Source organism: Prosopis cineraria, unplaced genomic scaffold (genome assembly GCF_029017545.1).
Source record: "Prosopis cineraria cultivar Desert tree isolate PC_DT_omini unplaced genomic scaffold, ASM2901754v1 PC1, whole genome shotgun sequence".
Lineage (NCBI taxonomy): Eukaryota > Viridiplantae > Streptophyta > Magnoliopsida > Fabales > Fabaceae > Prosopis > Prosopis cineraria.
Window position 1 is genome coordinate 43615901 of NW_026555332.1, and position 13649 is coordinate 43629549.

The 13649-nt window shown below is 30.7% G+C and overlaps 1 protein-coding gene across 2 annotated transcripts; it reads right to left on the minus strand.

Moving 5' to 3' along the window:
* Positions 1-222: 222 nt before the first annotated feature.
* On the minus strand, positions 223-3334 carry LOC129318000 (RAN GTPase-activating protein 1). 2 transcript variants are annotated; one of them, XM_054962490.1, is made up of 2 exons: positions 3100-3334; positions 223-2013 (listed from the first exon to the last, which is right to left on the minus strand). In XM_054962490.1, exon 2 carries the CDS (start codon positions 2000-2002, stop codon positions 386-388), a length of 1617 nt encoding a protein of 538 aa, XP_054818465.1. In that variant the 5' UTR covers positions 2003-2013; positions 3100-3334; the 3' UTR covers positions 223-385. The 2 variants fall into 2 exon arrangements, with proteins under 2 accessions (XP_054818465.1, XP_054818456.1); XM_054962481.1 differs by having other exon boundaries at positions 223-2045.
* Between the last annotated feature and the right edge of the window lie 10315 nt (positions 3335-13649).

The window sequence follows — 13649 nt, forward strand, 5'->3', positions numbered from 1 at the left end:
ATCAAAACTTCAAAAATCCTGGCTATCAACCGGATAAAATAGAACACTCGAATTGCCTACTCACGTACCAGGCATTCTGTCAAAACCTCAACAATTTCCAATAAAAAATGATGCAATGAAAGGGATCAAAATGCACAAACGAATAAAAAGAGGGGAAGTCACCCAACAGGCAACAACCAAAGATCAGGGATTTCCTTGAAAAGGCATAGCATGGCCCAACAATTTCCGAAACTAAAGGTTGAAGACCTTGATGGAATTAATTGTCAAAGTTATGTCGAAGGATAATCTAATAAAATACAACAGTTTTGTAGCCAGCTACCGTGCTGTGAAAAAGTTTGTCAATTGGAAATATAATTGAACTACAAGATTAAAATTATAGGTCACATTAAGAATCCTGCTTGATGTTGAGTCCCTTCAATTTTGATTCTAATTCGTCATGATCAGCATCGTCCTCTTCAGCTTCGTCATCAATATCTTCTCCTTCTGGATCGTTTTCATCCAAGGAGCCAAGCATGTTGGGGCAACTTTTAAATATGTTCTTCAGCTCATCAACCCCTTCATCAGATATGAAGTTAGCATTGATATTGAGCAACTTGAATCCAGGTTTTTGCACAACAGCTTGGGCCAATAGCCTTGCTCCCGACCTTCTGATGGCATTAGTACTCAAATCAACTTCATTTAATTGGCCATGACCCTCTTCCAGTGCCTTGCCAATCAAAATTGCACCTTCATCCTTAAGTTCATTCTCAGACAGATTTAACTTGGTAAGGAACTGTTTTGAAGCTATGCAGGCAGACAATGAAGCAGCACCTTTTGCACTAATATCATTTCCAGATATTTCCAGAACTTCTAGCGATGGTGCGGATTCCTTGAGAGCATTAGCGATTGCTTCTGCCCCCTCATCCTCTAAGTTCAAATAACTGATATATATCTCGGTCAGATCTGCAAATACAGGTATAACTTTACTCAGAGCAACTCCAGCTTCTACACCGAACATATTGTCACGCAAATCAAGCTTTTTCAAATGTGTACAAGTCCCTAGGGCTTCTGCTAGGGCAACACCACCATCAGAGCCTACCCTGGTAGATGAACACCGAAAATCCTCCATAGCTGGGGAATGTTTCAGAATACAAGCTATAGCAATTGCCCCTGCATCTCCAGTCATGTTGTTATGAAAATGAAGAACCCTGAGCTTCTCGGTGGAAGGAATCAATTCAGAAACTGCTTTTGCAGCTTCCTCTGATATACCATCATTCATCAAATAAAGCTCCTCCAAGTTAATTTGTGAACTTAAGAGTGACCCAAATGCCCTAACCCCCTTTTCACCCATGGCATTGTCTGACAAATTGAGAGACTTTAAAGCACAACCTTCCAGCACTGATGAAAATATAGTCATCACTTCAAGAGCTTCTGCTTCAGATCTTCCAGCAATAAAATCTGATAGGTCAACTTCTGTCAACTGATGCTTAATTGATGATAGGATGGGTTCAGCAACACGAGCAGCATCCAAGCCAAAACTTCGATTGCTAAAGCATATCTTAGTATATGAATTTGGTTCTCTCAGTGGTTTTAGAATTTCTGCAGCTTCCTCTCCATCAACGAAGGCTCTGCGCCCTCCAGATATATCAAAAACAGTACCAGCAGTCACATTGACCTTTCCATCTAACGATTCTCCATCTTCCTTCACACGAGGGCCTCTTTTCAATACTTCCAACATAAGCTTACTTGATTCTTTAGCATAAACTTGCACAGCAGAACTCCCATCACCATCAGGCTCCTTCTCAAAATGTTGGTTTGCTATACCAAACACCGTTTCCTCAATTTTCTTTGCATCCTCCTCAGCCTCTTCTTTGCTAAGCAGTCCATACTTTCGAGAGAAAATGGATGGAGTTGTCAGATTCTTGGTCATTCGCTCTACAAGCATTAACCTGGTACTCTGGCTAGGGGGCCACAATTTGATTGAAAATGGGCGATGTTTGTACGTCTGTTCTATGGAATCCATACCAAAGCAGTCTGTAAAATGCATGGCAATAACATTATATGCACTGCCAAAATTAAACACCTGAGATATCATATACTACTTGTTGCCTGACGAAAAAGAGATATCAATTACTAGTTCCTAGAAGACACCAGAAGGATAGCAATTGTTTATTAAAAAAGGTAAACAATAGAATGCATAGATTGTATGAACCAAGAATATAATTGTAGAGATAGTTGCCACAACAATGGCAGGGGAATTGACTTGACCATCGAAGCAAGTGACCCTACTGATCAGAAACAGTGCACCGCAATAGGTTATATGACCAAAAAAAAAATTGGTGTGACTTGTCTTGTCAGCAACAAACTTGATAAGATAAACCCAGATTAAAAAAACGGGGGGGGCGCATAAATATAAACCATCATTTTAAAATTCAAGGAAATGTAATTTGCTTGCTATGACATGATATTTCGAAATTATGATGATATTAGTCTGCACATAAATTCAAAAAGAAAAAAGAAAAGAAAAGAAAACAAACAAACATCTGAAATCATCGATTTGCCCAAGTCGGTAGAATGGTGCAAAAGCCACAAAAGATCTAATCTCGGCAGAAAAACCAAGGTAAACACAAATCGCAGACCATAGACAGTTGTAAACGAAAGTCCACAAATAATATGAATCCTATGAGGCACAGGACCTGCGGAACTGATCCAGCACAGAAGTGCTATTTCAGCATCTAAAGCTATGATTTTTATCAATTATTACAACTCGAAAAATATATGGAACCTCTAAAAGATCGAATAGATCAAATCCAAAGAAACTTGTCCTATAGGAGGAAACGTGGAGGAAAGAAACAAAAGTTGGCTAATCGAAATACAAACATTTACTGAAAAGGACGAAGGAAACAAGTGAATTATAAGATATCATCAGTTCAAAGTCTCCTGACACGAGAAGAGAGACTCAAAGAGAACAAATACAGTAAAGGAAGAAATCTCGAATCTAAGAAAAACCCAGAGTCATCCGCTTCCATTTGCAAGCCCCGAGAGTAGTGAGATAAAGCATAGACAGAGAAGAATATCCACAAATGGAGCGAACACAGAGAAGGGTAAGGAAATTGGTACCTGAGAGTGGTAAGTTAAATTCGATTAAATAGATCCGAAGAAAACCCTAGAGCGAGGCGAAGGGATAATCAATCAAGAATTGGAAACGAGGAGAAGAAGGATTTCAGGGGATTTTGAAATTCGAAATTTTGGAAGTAATCAGTTCGCGGCCTCACTACGATAGCGGAATCTGGAAGGGAGCCATATAAGTACGGAGAAAAGCACTGTCACTCTTTCCCGCAGGCGCGACGAATTTTTTTTTTTTTTCCTTCTATTATTTCTATTATTTTCTAAGTTAGATATTTCTACTATTATTGACTCCAGCTCCTGTTTGTAGGATAAGAAGAGAGCGTTAGTTTTAATTTCATTTATAAAACATTTTATTATTTTTTTTGCCTGACACTATTTTTATATTTACATTTACCTTTTTATCTTTATTAAATATTAAAAATAATTTTTGTTACCTTTATTAAGTGATTAAGGTCAAAAAAATTTAAATTTTAATGTAAAATTGATAAAATTTAAAAAAATTAATTCTTATAAAACATATTAAAAATAATTTATAAATAAAATTAAGAAAATGTGATCGATCATCTATTTTTTAAATACCATATCACTATATTACATCCTGCAATGGAGAGAACATTAATTCTCTTCTTGATTTGAGAGAAATGGAGAGGAATAGAATGGAGGGGATATTTTAATGAGTTTAATTTAAAAAAATAAATAAATAAATTTGTAAAATTTTGAATGAATTTTTTTTCAAATTTATTTTACATCTTCTTTGATAGTTAATAAATTTAAATAAAAAATATTATAAAAATATAATTAATATCTCGTTAAACACTTTATGGTAAAGACCAACAAATTCTTCTAAAATACATCCTATAATAAGGATCAGAGTAAATGTAAAATATTTCTTTTGATCTCATTTATAAGTCTCTTTTGGCATTTTCAGTATAATCAACAAAATCTTTAAATATCATTAACTCTGTCTAAATATTTAACAAGTTTTTAACTTTATTCTTATTAAATATATATACTTTAAAATAAAATACTATAGCATTCAATATACTTCACAACATTTAATAAGGGCAAAATAGTAAAAATGAATGTAATAATTATTGAGATGTCCTATAAATATAATCAAAATAAATACTCTTTACATTTTACAAATAGGACTATAGAAATAAGAGTATGATTGAAAAAATATATAAAATGTATCCAAGGCCTTAATTTTTTTGACCAAGCAAGTTTTTAAAAAATATCATATATTATAATTAGAGAGAAGTTGTGAACAATGTATTTTATTCAGGCTCTAATAAATAAATAAGATAATATTCATAATAAAAAAGAGAAAATAATGAGAATGGAAATAAAAAAATATTTTATAACAAGAAAATATAAAAAAAAAGTTAAAAAGTATTGAATATGAAGATAACGAAAAAAATAATCAAGCTATATCACAATATAATAATTTGAATAATCATAATATAATATAATATAATATTATAATTTTAAAGATTTCAAGATAATATAATCTAATATTATTTAAAAATTTTAAGTTAATCTAATATCTAATATTAAGATGTTAAAATAATATAATAATCAAGATATAATAATAGGAGAGATAACAATTAATATCCAATATCTAATAATAATAATAATAATCATCATCATCATCATCATCATCATGAAAAATTTAAGATTATAAAAAAATTTTGGGTATAGAAGTCTATATAAATGAAAGTAAAGGCAAAGCAAGGGGACAGTTGAAGAAAATCTCAAGGAAAGAAAGATGAAATGATAAAAATTTAAGTTAATTGAAATTTATAGAGGTAAGCGTACCTTCCATTAAACTTTAATATTTCAAGAATATAAACCTTTGCTTGTGAGCTTTATTTGAATCTCCACTAACTATCATATGCATTGTAATTTTTTTCATCTCCTTACCATAGCACGATGTGGACTTGTTACAGTCTCATATGGATTTTTTTTCTTTTTTCCATCTCATCTTGAATCCTATTCCTTTGTCTTCATATGCGGATCCCATGACTGGAGGAAATTATTCACTTTCTTGGTAAATAAGGCATGGGCATTTACATACATTCAAATTTATTGCATTAATAATTTTTTCTTAATATTTTGATAGCCTCACAAATTTCTATTCAATTTTATTACATCAATAATTTCTTCTCAATATTGTAATCACCTTACAAATTTCTATCCATTTGATGCACAAGACTTTTAAAGTCCTCGCAAACTTATATCCTTTTGATTGTTTGAAACTTTCAAAATTCTTGCAAATTTATAAGTTAATCGATTTATTATTTTATATAACGATAAGTTATCACATGTACATAATTTTAAAATTGAATTGTGTGAGACTTTCAAAGTCCTCGCAAATTTACAAATCAAATAGCTTCACCTACGCGGCAATGAATTATCGCGAGCATATATTTTAAAATATTTGATCTTTAAATAAAATAAAATATTTTTTTAAAGTTGAAGGTAAGCTTTCATAAAATTTTATTAAAATATTTTTTACAAAATTTTCTCTCAAGATCTTGCCATAAATAAAGAAATAAAATATTTTCATAAATAAAAACTACAAACCAACAATAAACATTTTTCATAAAAAATTAACAATTAATAATTTTCTTAAAAAATTTCCAACCAAGAGACACACATTTCTACCCCGAACTATGTAAGCTTTGATCTCTCAAAAGGGTATGTAGGCCCTAAGATTTTATCCCATGTCAAGTCCAACTTCTAAATAATAAAATTTTGCCCTTTTAAATTTTGTACTTTTATCTTATTTTTTATTAAGGATAATTAACATATTTTTAAGGACATTTAAGTTTATATAGTTAATTTAAGGTAACCATTTATATGAATGGGTGTTGTAGGGTGCCTAACACTTTCCCTACGCGCAATCAACTTCCTTACCTTTTTTCTTTATATGTAGACCATATGTCAAAAATAATTTTCAAAATTATCTCCTAAAAAATTTAGAGACGACTTCTAAATATTTATATTTTGATTTGATTTTCCTCCTCGAGAAATTTCGAATCAGGCACAACAGCAAAATGGTTCAATTAATAAATGGGTGGAAGCTAGTTCCTTCAATAACACTACTCAAAGTGCTTTTGTCAAATTCTTAAACATAAATATCATGTGTAGATATAGGTTGTCAAAAAGAATTATCACTAACAATGTGTCAAATCTCAATGGGACAGCAATAAAGAGCTTGCTATCGAGCCTGATTCGAAATTTCTCGATGAGGAAAATCAAATAAAAATATAAATATTTAGAAGTCACCATCAAAAATTTTAAGAAATAATTTTGAAAACCATTTTTGACATATAGTCTACACATAGAGAAAAGAATAATAGAGTTGATTACGTGCGGGGAAGGTGTTAGGCACCCCACAACACTCATTCATATAAATGGTTATCTTAAGTTAACTATATGAACTTAAATGGCCTTAAAAATATATTAATTATACTTAATAAAAAATAAGATAAAAGTACAAAAATTAAAAGGGAAAAATTTTATTATTTAAAAGTTAGACTTGACATGGGATAAATTTTTAGGACCTAAATACTCTTTTGAGAATCAAAGCCTACATAGTTCGAGGTAGAAATACGTGTCTCTTGGTTAGAAAATTTTTAGCAAAATTATTAATTGCTAATTTTTGTAAAATTATTTTAATGTTGGTTTGTAGTTTTTATTTATGAAAATATTTTATTTCTTTATTTATGGCAAGATCTTGAGAGAAAATTTTGTGAAAAATGTTTTCATAAAAATTTTTGAAAGCTTACCTTCAACTTTTTAAAAAATATTTTATTTTATTTAGGAAAAAATATTTTATTTTATTTGCTCGTGATAATTCATCGTCGCGTAGGGAAAGCTATTTTATTTATAAATTTGTGAGGACTCTACAAGTCTCACACAACCCATGATTTTAAAATTATGTACATACGATAATTTATCACTACGTAAGATAATAAATTAATTAACTTATAAATTTACAAGGACTTTGAAAGTCTCAAACAATCAAAAGGATATAAGTTTGTGAAGACTCTAAAAATCTCACGCATCAAATAGATAGAAATTTGCAAGGCTATCAAAATATTAAGAAAAAATTATTGATGTAATAAAATTAAATGTATGTAAATGCCCATGCCTTATTTACTAAGAGAGTGAATAATTTCCTCTGATTATGGGATCACGCACATGAAAACAAAAGGATGGGGTTCAACATGAGATTGGAAAAAAAAAATTCATATGAGAGTGTAACAAGTCCACATCGTGGTATCATAAGGAGATAAAAAGAATTGCAATACATATAATAGTTAATGGAGATTCAAATCAAGCTTGCAAACAAAGGTTTATATTTCTAAAGTGTTAAGGTTCAATGAAAGGTAAGCTTACCTTTATGAATCTCAGTTTACTTGAATTTTTATCGTTTCATCTTTCATTTTTCGAGATTCTCTTTGACCGTCCCCTTACTCTACCTTTACTCTCATTTATATATACCCTTATACCTAAGGTTTCTCAATAATCTCAATCTTATCATGATCAACATTATTATTATTATTATATTAGTTTTAGTAGATATTGTATTTTAATTATTACCTTTCCTATTATTATATTATTTTGAAATCTTCAAATAATATTAGATTATATTGTATTCTGATTATTCAAATTATTATATTGTGATCTAACTTGATTATTATTTTTTCATTATCTTCATATCCAATTAGAGCCAGAAAAATGAGTTGAGCTCACGAGTTAGCCCATTCAACCCATAAATTTTGATGGGTTGAGTTGAAAGAATTAACTCATTTTTCAAAATACTTAACCCGCAAAAATGATATGTTAAAATGAGTTAGCCCATAGGTTAAACGGGCTGACCCACCGGTTAGCCTATTTTTTAAAAAAATAATTTATTTTTTCAATCATAATATATCTTCTTATAAATTTATAATAATGATAATATTTTTTAAATTTATAATTTATGAGTTTCAATCATGTTCTTTACATTTGAAAGATAATGGAAATCTTTATTACAATTTGTAAATGAAATTTTTATTATAGTTTGTAAATCAATTATTTATTAGTTTTTATAAAAAAATATTTTGAATATATATTATTTGTTAATATCATAATATCTATTGATTAAAATTATAAATATAAATTCATTGATAAAAATAATTTAGATTTATATTCAAAATTTATTTTAAAAATAATATGAGAAAAATCATTATCTATATATATATAATATGTTGATTATAATTTTAAATAATTTTAGAAAATAAAATTACATTTTACGGGCTGGCCCGCGAGCTAGCCAGTCCTTCAGTGTACGAGTTAGGTTGGGTTGAGTTTTTCTAACCCATTTATCTTAACAGATTGGCCCAACCCAACCCACTAATGCTAACCCGTGCGAGCTAGCCCATAACCCATTTGCACACTCCATATCCAATACCTTTTAACATTTTTTTATATTTTTTGTTATAAAATATTTTTCTATTTTCATTCTTATTAATTTTTTATTATGAATATTATCTTATTTATTTATTAAAGCTTGAATAAAATACAGTTTACAAAAGTACAGATTAAAAAAATTGTATGTTCATTTTTTAATGTGGCCCACATGACCACACCCACATATTTTTATTGTAGACCCCAGAACTCCCACTTCTTCTAGATATATATAATTTTTTTAAAAAATAAAAAATATCAAAACGGTACTATACTACTGTGGAACTAAGTATCATTTCCACGGCAATTACAATATATAAAGATAAAGATAAACAAGATCTGTATACCATAAGTCATGCAGTATTATTTATGTCTTAAACTCCATACAGTACATAATAATTAGTAATTAATAATAAAATCAAGGATAAAAAGGCAAATATACTTCCAAAGTGATCAATCAAGGGCACTCAGTATCCTAAAATGAGAAAAGGGACAAAAATGCTCATAACGTTACATGAGTGGGTGCAAAAATAACCAAATTATTAACTTTGACCTAACGTCATTAACTTTAACCATTAAATATTGATTGTATATGTCACATGTTAGCCTTTACTGATGTGGACTAATAAAAGGGCAAAAATATTCACGAAGTCATCAGTTAAGAACAAAAATACTCATAATATCATAAGAGTTGGTGCAAAAGTGATCGATCTATCAAATCTCTTAAATGTTAACCGTTTAATTGATATCTAAACAAAAGTTGACTTTTGTTGATGTAGACAAAAAATATTTTCAGATGAATTTTTACGAATGTTGATCAATTATCATATGAGTACCCTTAATCAGTGACCAATTTGTCAAAGCCCATGCCATATGATTTCTTTCTATCACCATGTATCTCGCTCCCTTCCTTCCTTCCTTTCCACTCATTTTTTTGTTTGCAGAACCTGATATTTAATATAGTAAGATTGGTTATACACATTCAAAGATCAAGACTGATCATACCTTCTACGCAAACATTGTCACAATCTTAAGTAATTTCATTCATGATGGGTTCAAAATTTTTAAATGACTTTTGCCACTGTTGTAAAAAAACAAGCGATTTAATTTGATACTTGGTCAAAATGACATTTTCTCACATGATATTCATATTATGATCGATTAACCTCCAAATAATTTTATTTGGAAATATTTTTTATTCGTGTCAGCAAAAAATGATTAACTTTTACTTAGATATGAGCTAAATAGTTAACATTTAAGAGATTTGATGGAGTAATCACTTTTTCACCAACTCTGGTAACATTATAGGTATTTTTGCTCTTAGTCGATAACTTCGTGGATATTTTTGCCCCTTAATTAGTCCACCTCAACAAAGGCTAACACGTGGTATGTACAATCAACATTTAACAATCAAAGTTAATGGCATTAGGTTAAAGTTAACGATCTGATCACTTTTGCACCTACTTATATAATGTTATGGGTATTTTTATTATTTTTCTCACTTTAAAATACTGAGTGCCCCTGAATAACTACTTTTATAGGCATTTTCCCCTTTACCCTAACACTAATTTTGAATTAAGGCTGTGAGACCATAAAAAATAACACATGCAATTAAATATACGATATATATCACTGTTATGAAAAATAAATATGATATTTCAAATTGATAATCCAGTGAGTTGACGGCAAATAATTTTTTTAAAAAATATCAATCAAGAACCGCTAAAATGTATTAATATTAGTCAAGGATCAATAGATTATTGGCCCTTAACTAATATTAATTTTTTATATGAAATGACCAAACTGCCTCAAAAATATAAAATGGTTAAAAAAGGCGCCCCTACTGTCATCAATGCTAACCACTATATCATTGCTAAAGACCTTGCCATCGGCAGGGTCACTGAAGCTCTAGTATTAATGACACTTCTAAAAAACAATTGGTAAAAAGGGCCAAGTGAGGTTTAATCTCATAACTCCTTAGTCAGTTAAAATACTTCATGGCCATTAAACCCATTTTATTACATATGAAAAAAATATATATGTAGCAATCCAAGTTTTTAAACTACTTTCACTATAAAATCTCATAGCAAGTTATAATATTCCTCTTTCAATATCTTAGTTAACTTCAAAACTGAGGCAATCATAGAACTAATCCAATTAAATTAACAAATTTGTAAAATTTTACAAATAGGGATCCCAAATTTTTTTAATATAAAATTCTTTTAAATTTACATATTTATTCGTAATCAGAATAAAAACATTATGCAAAAGCATGAGAATTCAAATACCTTGTAGCATTTGCAACAAATGTGAGAAAACATTGTTTTTAGCGAAAATAGCACATGTGCTGCGGCACACTGCAGATGTATATTTAAATAATCAATATACATTAATTGTAAAATTTTTAATACTAAATTGGACCTTTTAAATTAAATCTCGATCAAATTAAAAATAAAAAACTTATTAAAATTATTTTATAATTTTTATAAATTTTTATTTTAATAAATATAATATAAAAATATATAATAATACCTTAAATATAGATTATTTAGATTAAAATTTGAATGATTCATATTTCATTTTAAAAATGAGCACCAAAATTTAAATGCCCTAAATCTTATCCTTCGAATGAGTACGAAAATCAATTCCATATTCAACCAGCCTAGCAATCAAAACCATGAACCCACGCACCACAAGTCAAGAGAGTTTGCACACTTGCTAAGAAAAAGGAAATGACTTTTTTTTTTTTGTAGCGGTGACTAATCCTTTCACCGCAGGGTCTCCCACAATCTCACAAAAGGGCAAACGACTGGTCATAGAGTGTTATCCACTCGCATGAGTGAGGAATTGAACCTCCCACCACATGCTTAAGGGATGAAATGAGATAGCCACTACGCCACACTCACATGGTCAAAGGAAATGACTTTTGAAATGAAAAAAGAATCTAAAAAAATGATTTCGTGGATACCTTAAAAAGATGGGCTTTAGCTATGGCCCATATACCAACTTGAACCTGGGCCTGGATGGGGAGTAAGAAAAGAAAGGCTTCGTCCCATCTAATACATGCGAGTCCCAGGCCAATAACAACATCCACACCCAATACAAAATTACGAAAAGTATTATTTGGATTAATGAATTTAAATTTAAATTTAAATTTTAAATTTTAAATTTGATTTTTAAAATTTATGTATTTAAAATTTTTTTCTTATATAGTTTAAAAAATTTATGTATTTTTTAATTGACAAAAGACTAGAATGAGAGATGAAAAAAGATATAGTAGTTACAAAGATATCAATAATAAAAATAAAAATTGAATGATATGTTTGAAAAGATTATAATTTTAAATGAGTAGGTATATAAAAAATTTAAAATTGTAAATGAATTATAATATGAAATAGATTTGAATTTGAATCAAATTCAAATTCATAGCTTTGCTAGAAGTTGTGATCAAACTTTTGAGGGCTTAACTTGGTAGTTGCCTTTTATTTTATGTGCAAGTTTAGGACTTTTTTATTGATAGATGTTAATTTTTTGTGACAGACATTGTTATCTTTTATATAATTGTATGATATTGAATGCTTCCCATGCAACGTATGATAGAGTTGGTGCTAATTATAACAAAAAAAAAAGATTTAAATGAAAAAGCTTGTAGGTTAGTTTCATGACTGTCTATTATAAAAATACTTAAGGTGAAAAAAAAGGCATGTGGATGTGTGTAAGCGATCATATTTTATTATAAAATTTATAGGGAAAAAAATCCATGTTGCACCTTTCCAACAAGGCTTATTCATTGTTCACACGTGCGTCGTAAATGGAAGTTTAACATGCACAATGCAGGTAAAATCATTAAGTTTCACTAGAAATACAATCCTAAAATATTTAAAGACGCTACGTCCCAACATATTTTTTTTTTTTAAAAAGGCACAATTCCGTCCTTTCTACTAGTTTGAATATGTTGACCATTTACTTTAACCATCAGTGCCGATGTGGCACATCCACGTTCCCATTTACTCCTCATTGTCTTCCTCCTCCCTCTTCACTCCCCGTTCCTCTCCTTTGCACGTTTCATAGACCAATAAATGTCTCCTTCGTCGTTGTTTTGATGGCCGACTCTCCCACCAAATTTAAGCAACAACAACATGTTGAGGATATCAAGGTCCTTTGGAAATCGATTTTTGGCTGCTTTCACTATTAGGCGCAAAATCTAAATTTGAACAGTAGTCAAATAATCAGAAGCAAGAAAGACTCCAATTAGAATTGGCCCCAGGTTAACAAAGATGCATCTAAGCTCCAGATTGTACAGAATCCAAAATGGAAAACCAAAATATCACGCAATAACAGTGCATGTCTTCAATAATGAATGCAAAGCAATAATCGCAATAATTGACAGCTCAAATCTACAATTAAATAATCGACCACCCATGCAACTGAAACCGAAATGAAAAGGAAAAAATCAATAACAAGCAAACAAGAAACCACCGTAGCTGGTTCATTTCCCAAACCCAGGTCGACAATGAAGCTTTATGAAAGCAAAGTATTGAGCTCGATTGGCAGTGCCAACGATGTTTAATGTGGGGTTGAGTGAAGTTCTTCCCTTTCACAAACCCGGATTGACTGCAAAGCTTTATGCTTGGAAACTAAGGAACCTGCAGGCTTAGACTAACAGTGACGATAACAACAACGGTTAATGTGAGTTTGTGCGATGTTCTTGATCTCATCGAATATGAGGTTGTAGAGATGGGTGGCGGTGCGTTGATGTCGCTGGAGACGAGGATGCAAAGTTGAGTGTGGTGGCGCATGACTAGATGGAGTGGGTGGGGTGGTGGTTTATAGGGTCTTAAACGAAGGAGATCAAAGGGGTTTGCTGGCACTGAACGAAGAGGTGGGGTGGAATTTGCTTCCATGGAAGAGTGGGCTTGGAGGAGGAAGAGAGGGGAGAAGAGGAAAAAGCTCGCAGGGAGAGGATGCGTGGTCACGTGCTTAACACGGCATCAGTGGGTGGGCCCAAGCCCTAAGATTATATGCCACCTCAACACTTCATAGTCAAACTAACCTTAACAGTAACGGAGGGCGACATTGTA

Bases quoted from the DNA above. Each gene is read 5' to 3' on its own strand.
- LOC129318000 (XM_054962481.1), bottom strand. From the start codon at position 2,026: ATGCATTTTACAGACTGCTTTGGTATGGATTCCATAGAACAGACGTAC.